This window comes from Lepidochelys olivacea, assembly GCF_965140295.1.
Source record: "Lepidochelys olivacea isolate rLepOli2 genome assembly, chromosome: 9".
NCBI lineage: Eukaryota > Metazoa > Chordata > Testudines > Cheloniidae > Lepidochelys > Lepidochelys olivacea.
In genome coordinates this window covers 19,267,268-19,292,012 of record NC_140419.1, presented here as the reverse complement: position 1 = coordinate 19,292,012, position 24,745 = coordinate 19,267,268, and the positions used below count along the sequence as shown (strand labels likewise).

At 41.7% G+C, this 24,745-nt stretch overlaps 1 protein-coding gene across 2 annotated transcripts in view; it reads right to left on the bottom strand.

Moving 5' to 3' along the window:
• The window catches only part of BCHE (butyrylcholinesterase), a 48,634-nt gene that overhangs the window by 5,147 nt on the left and 18,742 nt on the right, over window positions 1–24,745 (bottom strand). Inside the window, exon 3 of one of the 2 annotated variants that reach the window (XM_084638458.1) lies at window positions 7,171–7,337. The exons of the other annotated variant lie outside the window; for it this stretch is intronic. Coding sequence (XP_084494584.1) covers window positions 7,171–7,337 — 167 coding nt within the window. The remainder of the gene's footprint in view (window positions 1–7,170; window positions 7,338–24,745) is intronic. 2 annotated transcript variants of the gene reach the window in all.

Sequence of the window (24,745 nt, the reverse complement as noted above, 5' to 3'; positions counted from 1 at the left end):
GTGATATACATGGGAAAACATAATCCCAACTATACATACCAAATGATAGGATCTAAATTAGCTGCTACCACTCAAAAAGATCTTGGAGTCATTGTCGATAGTTCTCTGAAAATATCTGCTTAATGTTTTCATTAATGTACAGAATGTTAGCAACTATTAGGACAGGGGTACATAATAAGACTGAAAATATCATAATGCTACTACATGATATGCCCATAGGTTGAATACTGAGTGCAGTTTTGACCTCTCCATCTGAAAAAAAAGAGATATATTAAAATGCAAGAGGTACAAACAAGGGAAACAAAAATAATTAGGATCATGGAACAGCTTCCATAAAAGGCAGATTAAAAAGACTGGGAGTGTTCATTTTAGAAATGAGATGACTAAGTGGTGATATGAGAGAGGTCTATAAAATCATGAATGGGGTGGAGAAAGTGAATAGGGAAGAGTTATTTACCCCTTAACACAAGAACCAGAAGTTACTCAATGAAATTAATAATTAGCAGGTTTAAAACAAACATAAGGAAGTACTTCACAGTCAACTGTGGAACACTTTGCAAAGGGATGTTATGAAGGACAAAAGTATAACTGGGTTTAAAAAAGAATTAGATAAGTTCATGGAGGATTGGTCCATTAATGGCTATTAGCCAAGATGGTCAGGAATACAACCTCATGCTTTGACTGCTAGCAGCTGGGAGTGGATGATAGCAAAGGGATCATTTGATAATTGCCCTGCTGTGTTCATTCTCTTTTAAGCGTCTGGCACTGGTTATTGTCAGAAGACAGGTTACAGGACTAGATGGACCAATGGTCTAGCCCAGTATGGCCATTCTTATGTCAGAAGGGATAAAGTTTATTTATTTGCAGGTCAGCTGAATTTTTCCAAGCCTGTTTGGTCTGGAAATCAGGTTGGTAATTTAATGATAAGAGACTTTTAAATAAGATTTTAATTCCTTCCTAGTTTCAATTATAGCAGAAGTAATTCAGTACCTTTGCTTCCGGAACATAGTGAAGGCAAGAAGAATGAAGATGTGCAAAAAATAAAAAAAATAGATGAACCAAACTTTTTGTTTTCAAAGCTCCAAAATAGTTAGGGCTTCACTAGATTTGAGTTTTGGGAAAATTTCAGGTAATTTCTTATTTTCTCCTGGCCAGTTTTCTCATTATCAATCCCCCCAAAACTTGGGCTTTCCCAATATTGATAACATTAAAAACTTTTTTTGGTCAATAAACTATGTAAATATGATTCATAAGACCTATAAGGAGCAGATATACTCAATACTAAATGTTCTACTTTTACAGTCACTTTTTTTTCACCATAAAGTGTTGCTCTCTGCTTATATATATATTTTTTACTTTAAATAAGAAATCAGACTCTTAGATAAAGCCAGATTATTTGCAACTATGTCAAATGGATGGGTAATTTAGCTTTGGACCATTACTAGTACTATTTTGAGAAAAACACCTGGATCTTATTGCTTTTCTTAGGCTTGATTATGATTATCCAGTCTCATTTATCCATGCAAAGTTGCCCAATTATTGATTCAGACAACTGTTACATTTCTTCCTGAATATTTCAGGTACAGAGGCTCAGATATTTGTGAAGTCTTAATGACTGGAAAGTATTCATGCCCAAATTTTTTATAAAGTTGAATACATCTCCTGTCCATACATCTCTAATCAGAAATAATTTATCTGGACCATAAATTATGAGACACTTCAGTGCTACCTAATGACATTAATAAAAAGTGAGTGAGCTATAGAAAACGGAGAATGAGAAATTCAAACTAGCCACCATTATGAATCTAAAAAGGAAAGAGAGACACTAAAGCCCTGAAATAAGAACCTGGGTTCCCATTTGTTTGCTCTTTTTCAGTGATAAGATCAAAATTGAAGTCACAAGTCAATGCATCCCATTATCACCAACATCATCAATCTCTTTGAAGCAACCACCTGTGACTTAGATGGGCTGGCAGAAAGAAGGCAAAAAGAGATTAGAGAATTCATCTTGACCAATAATTACAATTCAGAGCATGAGGTTACTTGAATTCACTACCATATAACAAAAGTCAACCAATGAAATAATTAATACATTTTAACAGATGCAACAGCATAAATGCAGTTTTATATGGCCAAATCTCCTTATATTTGCAAATCTCGAAAAGTTTTGTAGTTGATTATCCAAAAAGATTTGCAGGACATGATTATAAATAAAAATTATAAATTATAAAAAATAACAATAAATAATAATAATGAACAATAGATACATAATAATTAACGCTAAAGAGAATCTTTTTTGGATCAGGCCTTTAATGCTCATGAAAGGGGCTGGTTTGACAAAGCAAGAAAGCAAAGTGTTCAAGATACCCACAGATCAAACAGTTGGCAGCACATCCCTTCCCACATGGCTTTGGTGATGTCACAGTACCCTAATTTCAGTGGAGTTACATCAGAGATAAATTTGGCTCCATGCCCTTATTTGCCCCTCTGTTAAATCTGCCAAAAGGGCACCAGTTGTGAATGTATTTTTGTGTTATGGACACTAGGAGCTGGACAGAGGTCATGTAACAGTTATGATATAGTATAATTTACTAGGAAACATAAGGCAGGAGTAATATTTCCTTCCTACCCAGTTGCTATTAGGTACTGTACCTGCAAATATCTTCCTGACTCTTAGCTCTGATAAATATTAAGAACTGTCCAGGTACAAGGCTCTGGAGGATTAGGTGTATTTTGAAATCTCTCTTGGATATTCTTTAGTCATCCATACAATTTCGGGAGATCTGTGCATCTTTAACCAACAAAGCAGGTTTTATTGTTTGCTTGTTTGTTTTTAAGGAAATCACCAGATTTTTATTTTCTTCTAACAGTAAGTAGAAATGTTTGGATGATACAATATCGTAATAAGTTTTACCTCCCTTACTAACTAGGGTGCAGGAGGGTGGGGTTAGACAAATAAAATGAATGGGCAGAGGACTTTAGGGGCCATATCCTACCACCCTTATATTAAGTATTGCCTTACTCTGAGACTAGTCCCACTGGCATCAATGGGACTACTCAACATGAGTTATGGTTGCTGAATCTAACCCAAAGTAATATGGAAACTGGTTCTGATATTGAACTTTCTGACTTGTGGCATAAGAACATAAGAACGTCTTCCTTTTGTTTGTTTTAAACTTGATGCCTATTAATTTTGTTTTGTGACCCCTAGTTCTTGTGTTATGAGAAGGCATTTTAATGATCTACATACAGCTGACTATTTGTCTAATGTATAATACTTTTGGATACTATTTTTGTACATGTAAGATGTTCAAGTTTAATTCTTAGTTTTCTTAGGATATTTTTCTTAGCACATTCACAAAATCCATTGATAGGACTATTCTGACATTTTATCTTTGTTTTGTTATTTCATAGGTAATATATAATGACACAATCTCACTATAAATTAAAAATATATATATTTTTAAAAAGACCAGAGGAACTAAAAGTTGTTCTACCTATAGCCAGCTCAAGGGGAAACAGACACAGTGGTAGTTAGGGCTCTGGATGCATTACAGGTTGTTGGAGTATTGGAAGGAACATTCATTTGGATACACAATATTTTGATCATTAAGATCTTTTAGAACTGGAGGCTGCTAAAGAGTTAACAAACTTCTTTTGAGAAAATGAATCCATGATTCTAGTTCCTATTCCTTACAGTTAAGGACTAATGTCTTCTGGCTCTTAAACCTGATAACCCTTTTAGAATCTGTCATCAGGAAAACTGCTGTGAATTGTGCCAGTGCTAATACCCGCAGACTAATCTTTTTGCCTTTGTGCACGATAAATATTTAAGCCTGTTCCTCCCATGGTGTTGAGCGCCCTGAGTTTTTCTTAAGGCCAGTGAGAGTTGAGGGTTTTCAGTCCCCTGCTGGACACGTCAGCTCCCGGCAGGACTGCAACCTGAGGCAGCAAGAGTTCTGTCTTCTTCAGAATCAAGAGCACGCGCCCGACAATTCCAGGGCCCAATTTACCAGGCTACTTGTATTGTCAGAACAAAAATATATATATATTGCCACTAAGGCCCTCAATGATAGCGTGATAATCCACCCCAAAGTAAAGACACTAGAAAACCCACAAAACTGTACCAACAGTAAATACTTTAGAAATATTCAGAGACTAGCATTTCCATTTGTGTCTCTTCCTGCTATCTGGATATATGAGATTTGTTTTTCTCTTATTAATTTTCTAAATCTGCAGCCATACTATAAGCTTTGCCAGCTCTGGGCATTTTACTTCTCTAGGAAACTGGAAAAGATCCACCCTTGCAGCCTGGAGTCACTAAACATTTTGCTGTCTCTTATATTTTACTTCTTTAGCCAACTGTCTGTCTTGCCTAGAGTGTGGTCGACCAAGCTTTGATTACATGTTGAGCAGCACTGGTGCTGGTCATTATGTAGATAGGAGACCTCAAAGTAATAAACAGAATAGCAAAGGAAGATGAGCTAGTGGGTGGCTCAGTACCAAACTGATTCCCCAGCATCGTGACAGAGGACACATCATAGCGGGAGGTGCCATTTTTCAGATAAAACTGAGGCTCTGACCACTTGAGGTAATTAAAATATTCAACTGCACTTTTTGCAAGAGTAGACATGTCAGTTTGGGTGTCCTCTTCAGATTCCAGTTGGAATCATTACGCTCCTGTCTACCTAAATTCCAGCTGCACTTTCAACTGGATATGATATTTTTCTTCACTTCTGTCCTAATGTTGTGCAGTGTTGCTGTACATTAAAGCAGTTGTGACTTTCCACCTAAGAGGTGGCTGTGTTTCAGTGCTGGGTAAAGTGATCTGCAGATGTATCTCTGTCTATGGTATGTAAAGTGCTTTGAGTCCTTTGGGAACTAAAGAGATTTCAAAAATATTATTTTGTACTCAGTGGTTCATTGAAAGGAACCTTTGCAATGAAAGTGCAGCCTAGGAAGTTTATCAGTGGAAATTAAAATGATTTTTTTCTCACAGCTGGAATAGTTTGTGTGTAGGAAACATAAATATACAAAGGTCTAACGTTTCTGTTCTAAAGACTGGCAGTGCCAAAACACCACCACCCACTAGCAACATTCAGTCTCCTTCCTTTACTTTTGTCAAGAGTATGTTATGGAATCTTTCAAAAAATATTTTAAGCATGCATATTAAATTAGGGGTTAAAAGAAATGATTTATGGTAGATCAAGAAACATACTTTCATTTTTCTAGGCAGATTGCGAGAGGTGGTTTGTAATCCTTCCCAGCCCAAGGCCATGCAAGGCAACTCTGCTGGCCTGCCAAGAGATGCTGAAGCATGTGTGTTGATATAAATCGTGTCACAGAACATTTGGTATACACAGTACATTCGTATATCAATAACATCATCCAAACAGATGGAGTATACAATTATCATTTTTATGAGTAATGCCTAATGATCAAAACACGGATTAAACCAACTTTGTGTACATCTGAAATACCCATGTCTCACCTGAAAATGACCCAAATTCGCACACACAAAAAATATACTTGCTATTTTGTAAAATCTCCCACGTAGTCGCCAAATGGCAGGGTGTCGTGATAAGAGACACAGCAAAGCGTCACCCAATCAGCAAATAATACTTTGAATTGGTTACAAATGCTGCTTCCTTTCTCTTTTTAATTTAATAAAATGAGGTCTGATGCTGAGAGCTACTGAGCATCACCTACAACATACTAATGAGCCCAACCTACTTCTATTGAAGTGAATGGGAACACTGCACTCCGATAATGTGGCATAGTTATAAGAACCTAAATAAATCAGAATAGATTAAAGCAAATGGTTTCAATAGACAATTTGAGACCATTCCCATGATCCAGTCCTATCCCTTTAGATTCTGTGATTTCAAGTCCAGTAAACTGCCGTGATATGATCTCAATCGAGTATAAAAATATTGATCTCATCACACTCCCTTTGAAGTAAATGGGAAAAGTAATAATGATTTCAGTAGGAGTACGATCAGAGCTGTAACAGACCAAAGGGCACAAAATGGGAATGAATTAACCATTTCAGAAAAACAGAACAAAAACGAACTATTGCCGCCACGGACACTTACCCACTTCTAGAGCCAACCTTAAACTGAACCTTATGGAAGGGTGTGAAATTATGATTTAACCTTTCCAAACCCTGATTTGCTTTTCACACACTTCTTTCCTTCTAGGCTTAGATGAGGGTTGGAACTCTGACATTTTTTTTATAAAGACTGTTCCTGAAGAACATCCAGAGGCTCACAACCCTCATCTGTACCATTGGCTCATTAAAATGCAAACTACCAGAACCCTGACAGGAAAATCAGTTTTCAAGAGATATCTAGCCAGGTATTGAAGTCTGAATGGATTTGGATCACAGAGCAAAGTTTCCAAAATTTTCAGTCTTCATAACTAAACCCAAACTCCAAACCTCCCTGAAACTATAACTCCAAACCTGGTGACAATTATCCATCACTAATAAAAAAATTATGAAAAGTGATTTAGAAAAACACTCCTAAAGCACTATGCAGACAATCTTAATTAAAATCCAGTGATATTTTGCATTGGCTAAACCCTGAGGTCTCTCCGTTCTTTTTACACAGTCTTTATATAACTACTGCATGGTTGTCACCAGAGATTGAGCCCTGGAACTCCAGAAATAAATCACAAGCTTCTACAGCGTGGTCCTAAAGAACCAAATCCCGCAGCTGGCAGCAGCAGCAGTAAACTCACATCCTCTGTGGATTAGGTACAAAGGGTAGAGAAAACCCAGTCTAAGCATCTGCACCCGTGGCAGTTCAAATCCCAGACAAGCTCCCATTTTTGGCCATCATGGTCATCACTGAGGACCGAACTTGGTACTTCCAGCATTAACAGCCTGCTGCACTATAGCTTCACCAAAAGCCCCTCACATGGAAGCAGACAGACCTGTTCTCTATCAGACACATTTGAGTTTGCATAACACACTGAAGAGTAACAAGGCAAACTCCTGCTGAAGTGAATAAGAGTTTGCTTGAGAAAAGACATCAGGATTTGATTCCATTGAAATAACATTTTCAAATATAAGCTTGGAGATTCAAATTGAAATACAGTGTTACTATCAGGAAAGTGAGCTTGTATTGAGCAGCATACCCTATGTATGCATATTTACCAAAAGTTTACCTGTTATCTCCAGGACTTTGGGAAAAAATACATTCCAGAATCGACACTGCTGGGCACGTAATTTTGTATATATCTTTGAAGCATCAGTGTTTAATGTTAAGTATTTTTGTTCAGTGGTAGTGAAGATTGGCCATCTGGTTCCATTAATCTGAGTCCCATTTGGAGTTCTAAATGATTAAAGAGAAATATTTCATTTCTCATGGGAAATTACCTGTGCACATCAATAGAATAAAATTATACTATTGACAAGTTATTTTATTTCAGACATCAGCATGTTAGTTTGGAATTACTGGAGCACCTTTTGTACATGATAGAAATAAAGCCACTACCCAAAACAGTAAAACTTTAAATTTTACATATCACTAAGGTTAATTAACAAAGTAAAACTAAATATATTCAGATTAGTTTTTGTTTTTTTCTTATCCTAATGGAAAAATGAAGTTAATAAAACCAACCTACATAAATTGCATATGTTGAACCCAGAAGGTCTGACAGAAGATATAATCTGTTACAGGTGACCCCAAAACAGTAAATTTAGGAGCTTGCATTACATATATTTTAATATAAATGCTAACATCTAATTCTAATGAGTCCATTGGATTGCATTGTTCAGGTAGATCTGAAAGGTCTACAAGTAAAGGTTTGCATCTGTGTAAATGAAGTGACTGGACTCCACCTTGGTTAAAGCAAGGTCGAAAAGAGGAAGATGATGTATTTTGTATTAGAAGAAAAGGCCCTTAACTACAATGTGCTAAATACCCCCATTGTGTAATTGAGCACACTGAATCACAACTCATTCTGAACCCAAAGAGAATTAAAAGGTGCTCAGCATCTAGTACAGGGGCGAGCAAACTTTTTGGCCTGAGGGCCACATTGGGTTTCCGAAATTGTATGGAGGGCCGGTTAGGGGTGGTCTTGCCTCCCCAAACAGCCAGGCGTGGCCCGGCCCCCGACCCCTATCTGACCCCCCCTGCTTCTTGCCCCCTGATGTCCCTCCCTGGGACTCTTGCCCCATCCACCCCATCCGTCCCCTGACTGCCCCCCCCACCCGATCCAACCCCTCCTGTCATTCCTGGCTGCCCCCCCGGGACCCCTGCCCCATCCACCCCCCCATCCTCTGACTGCCCCCAGAACCCCTGCCCCTGACTGCCCCCCGCCACCCCATCCAATCTCCCCTTCCTGACTGCCCCCCTGGGATCCCTGCCCCCATTCAAACCCCCTGTTCCCTGCCCTCTGACCGCCTCGACCCCTATCCACACCACCGCCCCCTGACCACCACCCTGAACTCCCTTGTCCTTTATCCAAGACCCCCTGCTCCCTGCCCCCTTACCGCGCTGCCTGGAGCACTGGTGGCTGGCGGCCCTACAGACGAGCCGCCCATAGTACCAGGACAGGCAGCTGTGCCGCGCAGCCAGAGCCAGCCATGCCACCGCGCAGCACAGAGCACCGGGTCAGGCGGCGGCTCTGTAACTGCGCTGCCCGGCAGGAGCTCGCAGCTCTGCCGCCCAGAGCACTGTGCTGGTGGCACAGTGAGCTGAGGTTGCAGGAGAGGGGGAACAACAGGGGAAGAAGGGCCAGGGGCTAGTCTCCCAAGCCAAGATCTCAGGGGCCGGGCAGGCGAGTCCCGTGGGCTGGATGTGGCCCATGGGCCTTAGTTTGCCCACCTCTGATCTAGTAGGATGCAATTAACTTCCAACCGGAACAGGGCCATGATTATTATTAGTTGTAGTGGTGGTAAATATTATAATAGGACCAAGGGATAAACTGAATTTAAGATGGGGATGTGGTTTAAGGCCATAAAGATTTTTATTAATCTTTTTTCCAGAGAGGGGTGAGTTTTATTGTGTAGAAACAGATAGGACTTGATGAAAAAGAAGTTGGTTTAAGTTGTAGAAGAGAGGAAGTCTTAAAATCATTTATTGGTGCAGGAGGCCTTTGAGATAGAGTATGATTTACATAAAGATGGGTGTTTTTTGACTATTAAAAGGCATGGCTTAGGGCTTGGCAGCTTAGGGCTTGGCTACACTTGTGAGTGAGAATGCATTAGAGGAGCCCCGGGCGCATTAGCTCACTACCCGTCCACACTGGCAAGGCACGTAGAGCGCTCTGACTCCATGGCTACAGCGCTGCTAGTACTCCACCTTGGCGAGTGGAATAACGTTTGCTGAGCCCCTGCTGGAGCGCCGCGGCTCCAGTGTGGACGCCCTGGTCCTATAGTGCGCTCTGATCGGCCTCCAGGAGTGTCCCACAATGCCAGTGCTAGCCACTCGGGTCATCACTTTGAACTCTACTGCCCTGCCCTCAGGTGACCAACCGTCAGACCCGCCCTTTAAATTCGCTGGGAATTCTGAAAATCCCCTTCCTGTTTGCTCAGCCAGGCATGGAGTGCTCGCAGCGAATCTTTCCAGGTGACCATGCCTCCACGTGCCAGGCGATCCCCAGTACGGAGCAATGGCGAGGTGCTGGACTTCATTAGTGTTTGCGGGGAGGAAGCTGTCCAGTCCCAGCTGCGCTCCAGCCGTAAGAATTACGATACCTTCGCGCAGATATCAAGGGACATGATGGAAAGGGGCCATGACTGGGACGCACTGCAGTGGAGGATTAAAGCGAAGGAGCTGCAGAATGCCTACCGCAAAGCCCGCAAGGCAAACAGCCGTTCCGGTGCTGCCCCTGAGACCTGCCATTTCTACAAAGAGCTGGACGCGATATTTGGGGCCAACCACACCTCCACTCCGAGTACCATCATCGACATCTCGGAAGCCAGTGCAACAAGGCGGGAGGAGGAGGAGCAAAATGGGAGCGAGGGTGCTGAGGTGGAGGAAGACACCCTGGAATCCCTAGATGCATGCAGCCAGGAGCTGTTCTCAAGCCCGGAGGAAGGTAGCCAGTCGTGGTGGCTGGTGCTTGGGGAAGGACAAACACCAGAGGAGGTTCCCAGTAAGCAGCTTTTATTTTGGGAAGGAAGTTATTTGGTGTGGGCTCTTGGGGTGAGGAGGATTAGGGCTGCATGCATGCCTAGATGCGGAATAGGGCGTTGATGTGCTCTCTCACATTGCGTTAATCAGCCTCGGTGATCTCTTCACAGGTCTCATCCAGAACATGGGCAATGTGCTTGCACAGGTTTCTCGGGAGAGCTACTGTGGTCCTTGTTCCAGTAGGAATAACTTGTCCGCGCCACTGTGCCATGAGGGGCAGGGGGACCATTGCTGCACATAGGCAAGCTGTATATGGGCCAGGGCGGAATCCGCATTGCAGTAGAAGACCCTCCCTTGCTTCCCAGGTAACCCTCAGCAGCGAGATATCTTCCATGATGAACCGCTGTGGAAAATGTGGGGACAGTGTTCAGTGTAGGGGCCTCCTGCCACTGTTGGCTCTCCTCAAGGCACAGAAACCCAGAGGACAGTACAGCTGTGAAACAGTCAGTCACGCTTGACCCTGTGCTTACTCACCATTTTGGGACTCCCGGGGGTTATGTGCGCTTGCTTTGGGATGGGCAAATTATGCTATTGTGCAGACTGTGTTTGCCCTTAAGTATGGGGGAATCATTGCTCTGTCTGGTGTGAACAATGCTGCCTCTGTTAAGTGTTGCATTTTGCCTTTACAGATGCAACCTTGAGATCTCAGCTGTACGTATTATCACTGGCCAAAAGACTCCAAAGAATCAGAAAGAGGCCACGTAGAAGCAAGGAAGATATGTTGCATGAAGTAATGCAGCATTCAAGTCATGAAAATCAAAAACTGCAGGAGCGGTGGGACCCTGAAAGGAGGATCCACCAGCAGAATGAGGAGCGCCGGCACAAAAGCGTGGTGCTCTGACAGCAAAGCACGGATCAGCTGATAAGCATAATGGAACGCCAAGACTTGATCCAGGCGCTCGTAGCCATGCAGGCAGAACACTAATGTGCCCGACCCCCCCGCAGCCCTGGTCCCAAAACTCTTTCCCTTGTGCCCCCATGTCACCTCCAACCCATTTTCCCCAACATCTGGGTTCTTACCACCACCAGCTGCCTCCAACACCTGTAGCTTCACCACCCAGCCCTGAAAACTACGACCCTTACTCTCTGCACTCAACTCCCATCACCATGCAGTATAGCCATCCTGAAGGCTAGGTGGGCTGGTGCCAGAACTGGAATATGTGTGCCATCTATCGCCCCTCCACAGTTAGGGAAACTAATTTGTGCAAAGCCATCCACAATGTCATACATGTTACCCAGAGTCACAGTTCTTCTGAGCAGGATGCGATTAATGGCCCTGCCAACTTGCATCAATTCGATTCCAGTGGTCGACTTCCCCATTCTAAACTGGTTAATGACCGATCGGTAGCTGTCTGGAGTTGCCAGCTTCCAGACTGCAATAGCCACCTGCTTCTCCACCATCGGGCAGCTCTCAATCTCGTGTCCTTGCACCGCAGGGTGGGGGCGAGCTCCTCATACAGTCCCATGACAGTGGCTTTTCTCATCTGAAAGTTCTGCAGCCACTGCTCGTCATTCCAGACTTGCATGACTATGTGATCCCTCCACTCAGTGCTTGTTTCCTGAGCCCAAAAGCGGTGTTCCGTGGTGGTGAGCATGTCCGTGAATGCCACAAGCAAACTCGTGTCATATGTGTTACTCGAGTTGATATCATTGTTGGAGCCCTCACTGTCACTTTGGATCATAAGGAATAACTCGACTGCCAAACATGACATGCTGGTGAGACTCGTCAGCATACTCCTCAGCAGTTTGGGCTCCATGCCCGCAGACCAAAAGGGAAGACAGAGCGCGCAATACAAAAAGCGTTGAAAGATGGCGCCAAATGTGGACGGAAGCACAGGGATCACTGGGATGCGAACCGATGCATCACGGGGGGGTTGGGACAGGACCCAGAATGCCCCGCACTCCCCGCCCCATTCCCACAAGCCACAGTGCCAGAATAAGAAGAGGTGTTCTGTGGGATAGCTGCCCATAATGCACTGCTCCCAATACTGCTGCAAGTGCCGCAAATGTGGCCACGCCAGTGCGCTTGTTTCTGTCAGTGTGGGAAGACTGCAGCGCTTTCCCTACTGCGCTCTCTGAAGGCCGGTTTAACTCAAAGCACTCTACATCTGCAAGTGTAGCCATGCCCTTAGGCAGGGTGGAAAAACAGGTAATTAAACATCCTACTTCAGTGCTTCAAGTAGGCAAACACTTTTGCTTTCCTTGCTGGAAACTGCTGCCTAGGAGTCTGGAGTGTCTTCACCTCAGATAGTCAGTACAATGGTGAAGTCCTGGACAGTAGCTTTTCTGCCTGGCATCTGATGCATTATGTACACAGGACAGTCCCCTGACGCCACATCAGAAGTCTTTTTCATGGTATGAGGGCAATTCCAACCACATGCAGCTTCCTGAATAGCTGTTGAGGAGGAGGGGTGGCATTCAACATGGAAAAGTAAATAAGAGGAGTACATAGTTCAGGCCATAACTGACCTCTTTCAGAGGACAAAAATAAGTAGAGAATCCCAAAGGGTATGGAATTCAGATGGGTTCTACTTTCCAGTGATGCGGGTGGGGGTGGTTGGAGGATAAGTAATACTCATATTCAGTTATCTAAATATTTATAGAACACCAGGCCTATTCTCTGTATTCCGAATGAATCTAGTTATTGACCCATCTCTAGTGTTTTGCTTTATTTTAAAGCATTGGGTACTGGCCACTGGTGGAGACAGGATATTAGACTAAAAGATCCATTAATCTGATCTGGCATGACAATTTCTATGTTCCTAACTTGCTCACTTCTTTACTAATTCTGCTCTTATTAACTTATGGAACCCTTTTAACTGCACATTTATTTGTGGCTTCTGAAGACAGTGACTTAAATAGAGTTGACTTGTACTTCAGTTCAAAATCAGAGAACTAATAGTGCTGTCAGTATTCATTTAATAGCTTTATGCTATAAAATAAATCATGACATTCCAAATTGTAATTTACAGATAATAAGGAGGTTTATACCTATGAATGCAGATACACTTTACTAAAAGTGATTGAAAACATGATCAGATTAATACAGCATATTGCCATACAAGAACATGCTGATTATAACATTCTCTCTACATTGCTAGAGCACTTACCATCTTAACAAGAAATGTACTGTAACTCCCTTCTTACTGAAAACTTCCAAAGATTAAAAAACAGTTCCCAGATTCAACAATACAAAAAGACTACAGGATTATAATATTTTCAATTTGAAACAATTATTTAGGGTTGTAATCTATCTGCACACATCACACCTATTTTTCATTCCTTCTTGTTAATAATGTTGCCATGATCATTGTTATTCCCAATATAATCTGGAAAATTCCATGGTTTATGAAGTTAATACAGTTAATAGAAATTAACTGTATTAAGATAATGCTATGATTGCATGGGCAAGAAATCAAGTGCCAAGCAATGACAAAGATGAGGTTGTATGCACAGCATGAACTCTGCCCCCTTGTGGAAGCAGAGTTCTATGTAACTGGTGGGAACCTGGTCCTGCTGAAAATTTTCTGTGTAGGGCTCATCATGATCCATGGAAACCTGACTCCAGTTTCAGTGGCTGCCTATCTCCAAAGTCTCCTCTTCACCATCTCCCCAAAACTCCCACTCCCTAATCAACCCCAATTTCTGATGCCTCTTCCCCAGGAAACTCCACAGTTTGCCCACATACTAAAGAGCAAAGGAAGGGAGAAGCCACTCCTATGCTCAAGGGCGGCAGGTGAACCACTGCCTCAGGAAGGCTAGCCCCCCAGGCCCGCTCCTTCCATGCCCAGAACCCCCCCCCACTGCAGCCGCTGGCCCCCTCACCAGGCTAGTGCCCTCAGCCTCGGAGCACCTCCAGCCCCGGAGTGTCAGGAGGCCGGGCAGTGTGGCCCCAGCCCCCCTAACCCCAGAGTGCTGGGAGGCCAGGCAGCACAGTCCCAGCACCCCCAGCCCTAGAACGTGGCCCCAGCCTCCCCTCATCTCAGCCCCAGAGTGCCAGGAGGCCAAGCAGCATGGCCCCAGCCCCTTCTGGCTTCAGAGCGCTGGGAGGCTGGGCAGCATGGCCCCAGCCCACTCCAGCCTTGGAGAGCTGGGCCGCAGCCCTGGAGCACTGGGTGGCTGGGCAGCACAGCCCCAGTGCTGGCCCCAGCTGGGGACATAGCACAAGAGAAGAGCCACCCAGAGAGTGGGAAACAGGACAGGACTGGGGGTGAAGTGTGGGCAGGGCCACACCTGGTTGTTTGGGGAGACTCAGCCTCCCCCAGCCTCTGATACTTGCCGCCCATGCCCTATGCTCCTTGCCAGGTCTACAGCTGGGGTAATGCTTGCAAGTAGAACTTAGATCTCCCCTGGAACATATCTTTTTAATAAGCTTTCTTCTTTTACAGTTGCTTCATCAGTGCTTGGGCATGTCCCTACACACTTGTCCCCAATATCTTCCTACAAGCTCTGGTCAGCCACAGCCTCCAACTTTATTTTGGATGGAGAAAAGAGATCTTCTTTTGCACATCTTAGGAGGAGAGTAGCTCCCCTCTGCACTCCCCTAATATCCACAGGAGCTTCTTTCGTGTACTTTAGGAAATGCAGTTATTTTGCATCTTTTCCCTATGAAGGGCAATTTTTCAATGTCAAAACCCACCTCAAACTTTGGAAAGTAACCAAACTTTGATACATTTCATCTATGGGAACAAAAGGGGAACAAAGAGTACCTGTGGAATCATAAAGACCAGTCAGCCTAATTTGATACCTGGAAAGATACTGGAACAAATTATTAAACAATAAATTTGTAACCACCTTGAGGATAAGAGGGTTATACATGATAGCCAACACGGATTTGACCAGAACAAATCATGCGAGACCAACCAAATTTTTTTTTGGACAGGGTTACTGACTTTGTCGATAGGAGTGAAATTGTAAATTTGATAGATCTTGATTTTAGTCAGGCTTTTGACATGACATTCTTATAAGAAAACTAGAGAAATATGACCTAGGTGAAAATGCTATAAGGTGTGTGCAAAACTGGTTTAAAGACCATACTCAAAGAGTAGTTATCAATGGTTTGTTGTCAGTCTGGGGGCCATATCTAGTGGGGGCCTGCAGGGGTCAGTCCTGGGTCCAGTACTATAAAATATTTTCATTAATGACTTGGATAATGGAATGGAGAGTATTCTTATAAAATGTGTGGATGACACCAAGCTGGGCGGGGTTGCCAGCACTTTGGAGTACAGGATTAGAATGCAAACCAACCTTGAGAAATTGGAGAATTGGTTTGAATTCAACAAAATGACATTCAGTAAAGACAAGTGCAAAGTACAGCACTATGCTTAGGAAGAAAAAATCAAATGCACAACTACAAAATGGGGAATAACTGACTAGTCAGAAAAAGATATGGGGGGTGTAGTGAATCAGAGGTTCAATGTGAGTCAACAATGTGATGCACTGGCAAAAAAGGCTAAATTATTCTGGGGTGTATTAATAGCAGTGTTGTAGGTAAGACATGGTAGGTAATTGTCCCATTCTATTCAACACTGGTGAGGCATCAGCTGGGGTACTGTGTCCAGTTCTGGGCGCCACACTTTAAGAAAGATGTGGACTAACTAGAGAGAGTCCAGAGGACAGCAACAAAAATGAGAAAAGGTTTTACAACCTGACCTATGAGGAAAGGTTAAAAAAACTGGGCATATTTAGTCTTGAGAAGAAGATTGAGGGGAGACTTAGTAACAGTCTTCAAATATGTGTTATAAAGAGGAAGATGATCAATTGTTCTCCATGCCCACTTTAAATAGAAAAAAAAGTCATGGCCTTAATCTGCAGCAAGGGAGATTTAGGTTAGATATTAGGAAAAACTTTCTAACTATAAGGATATTTAAGCATGGAATAGGTGTCCAAAGGAAGTTGTGGAATCCCCATCACTGGAGGTTTTTAAGAACAGGTTAGACAAACACATGTCAGGGATGGTCTAGGTGTACTTGGTCCTACCTTAGCACAGAGGGCTGACTAAATGTCTTCTTGAGGTCCCTTCCAGCCCTACATTTTCTATGATTTGCAGGAGGGACAGCACAGTGGTTTGAAAAAGCATTGGCCTGCTAAATCCAGGGTTATGAGTTCAATCCCTGAAGGGGCCATTTAGGAATCTGGGGCAAAAGTTGGGGCTTGGTCCTACTTTGAGCAGGGGATTGGACTAGATGCTTCCAACCCTCATATTCTATTTTCCATTATATCTTTTTGTCTAAGGAAATGCCCTGAAACCATGCAGAGCTTCTCTGGATTCTGACTGTGGCACAGCATGCTGTCATTCATAGACACTCATCTGTTTCATGATGATAAGTCCTTAAAAAACATGAGGCAGCCAAACTTATTTCCTGGTCTCCACAACACTACATTGATGAAAGGGAAACTGTTCCTCTGATTTGATCTCCATCTTGAGTTGCATGACTGGAGCCAAGTAATTCAGGTATCTCATCCAACTTAGTAGGATCAGTTTCAGACAAAAATAGAGCCAAAATCTCATCAACATGTTGTATCCACCTCACACAATGTATGCGAACAACAGAGCAAAGCTAGATTGTATTAAAGTCACATTTCCATACGTCATATACAGGGTACACATACAGGCCCTATTCGATCTTTGAACATATACATGCTCCCACTGAAGTCTGTGGGCTTGATTTTAATCTCAGTCTCACTGGAGTAATAGAAGAATAGCTACATTGAAGTCACAGGAGCTAGACTAGAATTACATCAGTGTAACTGAGATGAGAATCTGACCCTTTGGACATTATTTATCCATTAACTGGTAGCAAAATTTGCCCCTCAGAGTTCATGCATCATAAAACATGGCAGATTTGGCTTACAGAGGGAACTTTTAGAAATCTATACAATTTTAACAGGGGTTGTTCATTGATAATTTCTGTATATTCCATGCTCATATATAGTAGTCCTAGCCAAAGAATTCCTTTTTGCAACAAATTTTGAGGTTTCAGAATTGGTTTTCATTCTACTTAAAACCAAACAGGACACCTTTCAGAATTTCTGGAGAGGAAGAACTATACCCCAGAATAGCCAATACCCCCCGGTTAGGCCAATGCATGGGATGTGGGAGGTCACGGTTTAATTTCCTGGTCTCCCTGATTCAGGGCAGGAACTTGAACCTATATCTCCCACATCTCAAGGGAGAGCTCTAACCATGCTCTCTCGGTGATTTTGATCAGATATTCCATCCTGGACTTGAGAATCCTTCCCAATAAAAGTTGCACCAAAACATCCGTGTTTCTGCAAAAAGTTTTGGTTGTGATGAATCAGCATTAAAAAAAAAAAAAGGTTTGGCAACAATTCCCAACCGGTTTTAATATTAACAACTTCTTGAGTAGAACAAAATGAACTTAGTTAAAATGGAAATTGTGACATCCTTGTACACAGAGCTTTATTAATCATAATAAATATATTTCCATTACCTTATTTTTCTCAGTAATATGACTGATACTATTTGAGAACACAATATAAGCATTCATTACATTTTTATTGGTATCTCCTCAGCATTACTTTTATGGATGATTTATCAATCGCACACACAATTAGATACACCTTAATCTAAGATGTGATGAATAGGGTTTGGTCATCATTTTCCAACAACTCATTACATTTTTTTACTAGCATTCAAGAAATGAATTCTCCAAGACCTGTAAATTAGTGCACTTAATTTCAGTGAAAGAGCTTCAGTTGGCTTTCTGCTTTGCCCCTTTACCAATCCCCAACACAAATGTGCTGTTGGATGCTGAAATGCTCCAGAGGAAAGTTTTCTATGCTCAATTTTACAAATTTCTCAGGGGAAAATACAGCTGAAAATGGCTTAGAAGTGTTTAGTTATCCTTTAACTTAAGAACATAAGAACAGCCATACTGGGTCAGACCAATGGTCCATCTACCCCAGCATCCTGTCTTCTGACAGTGACCAATGCCAGGTGCCTCAGAGGGAATGAACAGAACAGGTAATCATCAAGGGATCTACCCCTGGGGCCCATTGCCAGCTTCTGGCAAACAGAGGCTCGGGACTCTTCAGAGCATGGTTTTGCATCCCTGCCCATCCTGGCTAATAGCCATTGATGGACCTATCCTCCAAGAACTTATCTAGTTCTTTTTTGAACCCTGTTGCTGTCTTGGCCTTCACAACATCCTCTTGCAGAAAGTTCCACAGGTTAACTGTGTATTGCATGAATAAATACTTCCTTTTGTTTTCTGTAAACCCAATGCCTATTAATTTCATTTGGTGACCCCTAGTTCTTGTGTTATGAGAAGGAGTAAATAACACTTCATTATTTACTTTTCTCCACACCAGTCATAATTTTATAGACCTCTATCATATCCTCCCCTTAATCATCTCTTTCCCAAGCTGGTAAGTCCCATTCTTATTAATCTCTCCTCATATGGAAGCTTTTTGCTCATATGCTTTCAGTACTGGTAGTAGCACATAGTAAAATACATTTTCATAGCTTATACACACAGTTATTTGGATTTGTGTATGTGTTTACATGTGTATGGAATAAAATAGTAAGGAGAAACGTTTCCCTTCATATGCTGAACATGGGCAGAATATACAAGTATTTCTCTTTTAATAGGCTCATATGCTGAAACACTGCCCAATTCCTTATCTCTTCATCTATGCCCTGAATCAGTCACTGTCACATTTCTTACCATTCTGTGAAACTGGGTGGGTAATTATTCAAGGCTTCTGTGGTGCTATAATAATAATAACAGTGACCATGCTAGCACTAGGTTCCAATTTGACCCCAATCTTTAAACAGTTTCTTTAAGGGAGGAGAAGGTGAGTGTCAATTTCTATTTTATGTCTAGTTTTCATGATTTACTCAACACCAGGCTGTTGTTCAGTGGGTCCTATTCTGCTGTATGGTATCATGACAATGGGAAGCAAGAATGACTTCTGTCTCTTACATTCCCTATAGTTGATTTTACAAAGGCTTTAAGAACTATGAAAGTAGCTAGGAGCAATAGTAAGGTTTGCTCTGTTTAGGTTCAGCAGTGAGTAAGGGTTGATAAACAAATACTTCACCCCAGGGGCAAGTTGTGGGAAGAAACTGACTCAGTGTCACAAAAGTGATTGTGTGGCTCTTGAATTAATATAGCTTATTTCCCATCTCAAGTAAGGTCCCACGCTCTTCCATCCCACCGTTTCAGAAAGAGGGACTGCCCTTCAGATACGACGCAGGTAGGATGAGCAAAAGGATGAGGGATCTTTCACCCCTGCTCAGCCAATCTAGCCTACTGATTTCAGTGGGAATATTAATAGAATAGTGAATTACTTAGTGAGAGTAAGGACAGCAGACTCTGGCTCTTTAGAAATAAACAGACACAAAGAGCCAGACTTTAACAACCGGTCACTCTGGGGGAGTAGTTCAATTAATTTCAGTGTAGACAGAGACTACTTGATGAGAGTCCTGCAGTTTGAGGAAGGAATTAAGGACTATGGAATTGGGACCCCCAGTGATACCTCTTAACACTCAGTTCTATGCTAATGATTAAATTGCATTGCTGAGAGTTAACCATGCTGAGAGTTGAGCAAACTAGCCAAATAAAATATCTTTAATATCTTAACTAGGCTTTTGGGCAAGATGGATGAACAGTACATTTTATGGTCTGGAAGAGGTGGTTTTGCTGTTCTCTCTCTCTTCTATTTGGACAGAAGGGCACTCTTAATTAGCTGGAGAGCTGAAGAGGAGCACCAGGCATGTTTATGGTGTTCCAGCCCTTCAAAATGTAACTAGCTGTGTGGGACACTAGATCATTTCAGAGAGTGGCAGGAAGTATTTGTTGCATTAGTCAGGCACATGTATCCAGATGTCTCACATAATTTCTAAAGGCCATGATGTATGATATTTATACCTATTTTCACTTTCTAGTCACAACATAACAACTGCTAGGCTAATAACAATTCAGGGCTGTGGTTTGATTCCCAGAGAGATTACAAACCTGTGACAGCTCACATTTGCATCATGCATATGGTATAACACTTACAAGGGTTTTTTCTTAGACCGGAGGATGACACTGGGAGCTAAATGGATATTTACCTGCTGGATCTTATTGAAAGGAGTTGCAGATTTGGTGTTAAATCTTGGTTCAATCTCCCCAAACCCTGCTAAAACAATTTGGCCTATCTTCTGTTTTCCTCAAACTCAGATATCAGGTTCACACTATTTCTTGTCAAGTAGGCACTGGGGAGTACCACAAATTTGATAGCTCAAACCCTCTCAGCTTGAGGAGCAATACTATACAGTGTCAGAAAAAAATAGTTCTGGAAACTCTGCTTCATGGCAGCATAGACAGATGCTGAAGAATACTTCAAATGTTTGGAAAAATAAACACAAAATATCCCCAGAAGCTCTAATTATTGTGTAAACTTTTCATTCAAGAAGAGGGGTCTGCACAAATGTGAAAGGCTTTCACTGCATGAATAAATAGATTACATTTGATGCCAATATCACTACGAATTGGGGCCACCTATGTGTGATTCAGTATAATGAGTTGACTCTCCAGATTTTTTAAATTCAGACAGCTATTCAGCACATTTTCCCAAGTCAACTAATCATTTACCTTCTAATAAAATGATCTCATGGGCTTACTGGGTAAATACTTTCTACTGTGCCAAAATATTTTATACTAAAATGCCCTCTTCCATCCCGCTGTTTTTTCAGTAACTCTGAGAGAAAAGACAAGATGACAGAAGCATTTTGCTACTCGGTCTATTATCCAAAGTTTGTGAATGTGCCATTTAGAATAACAAGACTGTGGGAAGCACCACTCCTGAATGAATAAAATGGTAACGTGACACACTATCACTTCACAAATACATAGACTACCTTTAATGTCAATATCATTACCAACTGGGGCTACCAGTATGTGAGTTGGCATAATGATGAAGTGAGCTGTAGCTCACGAAAGCTTATGCTCAAATAAATTGGTTAGTCTCTAAGGTGCCACAAGTACTCCTTTTCTTTTTGCGAATACAGACTAACATGGCTGTTACTCTGAAACCTGGCATAATGAGTGTATTCTCCAGATTTTTAGAATTAACACACTTCAGAATATTCCTCCACATCAGCTAACCAAATGATCTGATGGACTCCCTGTGAAAATGCACCATACTTAAAATTTTATTCAAAAATGGTCTCTTTGGGGCTTTGATTCTCACAAGGCTAAAATAAAAGACACGATGAAGTGAGCTGTAGCTCATGAAAGCTTATGCTCAAATAAATTGGTTAGTCTCTAAGGTGCCACAAGTACTCCTTTTCTTTTTGCGAATACAGACTAACATGGCTGCTACTGTGATAACAGAAGTATTTCACTATTCTGTCTCTTATCCAAAGATTATGTGTGGTGCCATTTACAATAGTGAGACTAAAGTAAGTACCCATTTGAAAAGTGGTAACTCCATTGGTGTCATTATCACCATGTGGAATATTTAGTGTGGATGGGAAAAGATGCAGTAATATTATTCTTAAAAATCCAGTTCCCTTGCACTCTTTCCCACCTCAGCCACCTTTCAAACAACAAGCCACAATCTGACCCCAGGTTCCTATAGCACTAGGTACATGTATAATGCAGGCAGTTTTTAAAGGTATTAATGTACTTGTTGAATCTAATTTAATTTGATCTTTGTAAGAAGGGATTTCTGAAATTCTGCATTGTTCCTTAAGTGGAAGATGACACAAAAACACCAACCCTCTTAGGTCTTGATTCTGCAACCTTTACATTGAGTCTGACATAGGTGAGTATTCACATTGAACTGAGTAGAAAAAACATGTGAATACTATTTAACTTGAGTAAGGGTTGCAGAATGAGGCCCTCGGTTACTTTCTATATTAAAAAGGTATTTATGGAAAGTTTGGCTTTTATTGCTGTACTCAGTCTTCCCCACTCCCCCATCCCCAAACAAAATAGAGGTTGTAATCTAATGACCAGGAAGTGGCTCCATTGCCCTGTCGTAAGAAAACTGCAGTATAACTGAAAGAGGAATATCAAAAGCAAACATTATTTCTTCTGCTGATCCCTGGAGAAATCTGTGTGATCCAACTGGCTCTCATTTTAACTCCCAGAAACTGGAGAAGGACCTGACAGCTAGCTTTCTATCACTTATACATGCTATATAAGGCTCAGGATATTCCTTCCAGATTCTTACTTGATGACAACAGTGGTGTGTATAAACATCTGAAGCCATAAATTATTGTGGCATTCCACAGAAGTAACATTCTGCACCTTCTGTTTTTGTCTGATTCTGTTCTACTCTAGAAAAGACTTAAAAAGTGCAACAAGCCACAAAAGTTGAGATGGTTCTTCTGGGTGAATTGCGTGGGCCTCATTTGTCAAATTTTCTCACACATTTAATGTCCTCAAGACTGGTCTTCAAAATATTGGGACTAAAACAAATAAATAATGTATAGGGAAGTCAGCGTGTGCTGCCAAGTGCAAAACCCCCTTAATGGACAATTAATCACTTAAACAGCTTGAATCTCAGGGGTTATTTTGAATTAAACCAAACTCTGCTTTTTTTTTTTTTTTTTTTAAGGTTTGTACTGGTTTAGAAAAAGTAGGGTGACCAGATGTCCTGATTTTATAGGGACAGTCACGATATTTGGGGCTTTGTCTTATATAGGTTCTTATCACCCCCCCCAACCCTTGTCCCAATTTTTCACACTTGCTGTCTGGTCACCCTATGAAAAAGAGTCCTTCCTCCCAATATGCTCCAGGCCCTCTTATTTCTCAGCTGGCAGAACCTTTCTCTTCATGACCTCCTAACACATTCTCATACCTCCCAATCCCTCTATGCAACCCCTTACCACAGGCCCCTAACTCAGGGTCACTTTGGAGTGTCTTGGATAAGAAAGGCCTCGCATTGTGGAGGAGTAAGGAAAAGCAAGATTGACAGGAATGAATGAAATAATAATAATTTAAAAAAATAGATGGGACATTTGAGGGTGTCGGGAGAGACAACTTCAGTTTAGGTCAGCTTTAAGTAAACATTTGAACTTTGGGGTATTTATGCAAATTGAATTTCCAAACATTTTGAGGTTCGCTCACCGCTCTTTTAACAGACACTGTTATTAATTCACAGTTATGCTGAGGTGCTCCAACATAAAGGACAGTTAACACAGGCTGTCTAACACATATAAGAATAATCACATGTGTATCTCAGACTGTATTTGTGAATATCTGCAAATAAAGAAGCAGACAATTTTTCATTCTGTATCGTCTTCCTCTGTCTTAATCTAAATGGAGCTGATACTGTTGTTTGAGATGGCATTTGAGGCCTGATCCAATTCCCGATAAAGTCAAGGAGTATCTTAGAAGCTGATCTCAATCAGACTGCCCTTGACTTCATTGTGTTTTGGAGCAGGCCCTTAATGCATAAATGTATAGAGCTGTATAGAAAACTCTCTTCTTCACTTGCAGATAGAATTTACAGTACTGGCATAACAACTTCTTTGTGGGTCTAGTCTCCACTTGCTGTATGCATAAACTCTAGTCACCAGAAATGTGTGGCCATCAATGAGCCTTTGTGGTTTGTCGATCTGAAAGCCCTTTCATGTGGTGCCAATTAAAGCTTTCAAGGACTACCTTTCAAACTTACTCTTCACACTCTCTCTTAGTTGCCATTAGAAATAAGATTAAACTATAAATCAGGATTACTTTGTAGCGGTCAAAGGGGGAGAAAAAAGTGTTAACTACTGTAGAAGTACTAAGAGTCTTTTAAATCCCCAGTGGCTTTGGTAAAAATGTATTGGTGCCATTGGTTGTGAGAGAAGAGTAATACGGTACTCATATGCATATAATTACTGTATTTGGCTATCTGCTTCTCCACCATTAGTGGAGTACATTCCCAGTCACTCACAGACTGTCAGATAAATGGTTTCAGTGCTTTCCTGATCTCCAAGGATCAAACTTTCAAAAACAGCCTCTGTGCAGCAAATATGGCAGGATGTGATATCTGATATTTGGTTTTATACTAATACCCTAATTATTATTTCTTCCTCGACTGGATACTCCATTCACAACTGAGTAAAATGGTTGAAATTTGTTGGTCCCCTGTGGCCTTGTCTACAAAAGCATTTTTCTTGACATTTACCACTTTTGAAGTTCCACCAGTGGTAGGAATAGTGGGAGTGCGAGTGTGGCCCACCAGTGTCTAAATGCTGTGTAATCTAGACCTACTCTGAGCAGGGTTAGATATGCAGGATGACCAGTGGCAGGTTTAGCCTAGAACTTCTACCTTTACTCCCACATATGGAGTTGCACTGGTGGTAATGCAACAATGGGAAATTTCAAGAAAAAATGCTTGTGTACTCATAGCCCAGGAAAGCAGAGCTGAGTAAAATGCTGGAACAAGCCACTTCAACCAGAGTAAAGTGATATCTAAGTCTTTCATGATCTCAAGGCTAAACCCATTGTGGAGCAATGAAGTAAGATGTCCACAAGGAGGCAGAATACAAACATCCCCTTAGGAATTTAAATTACATCTGGCACCATAAAATACATTAGATTTGAAAAGCTGAAGGGGAATCTTACCAGAGAAAGCAAGGGGGGAGGGGCAAG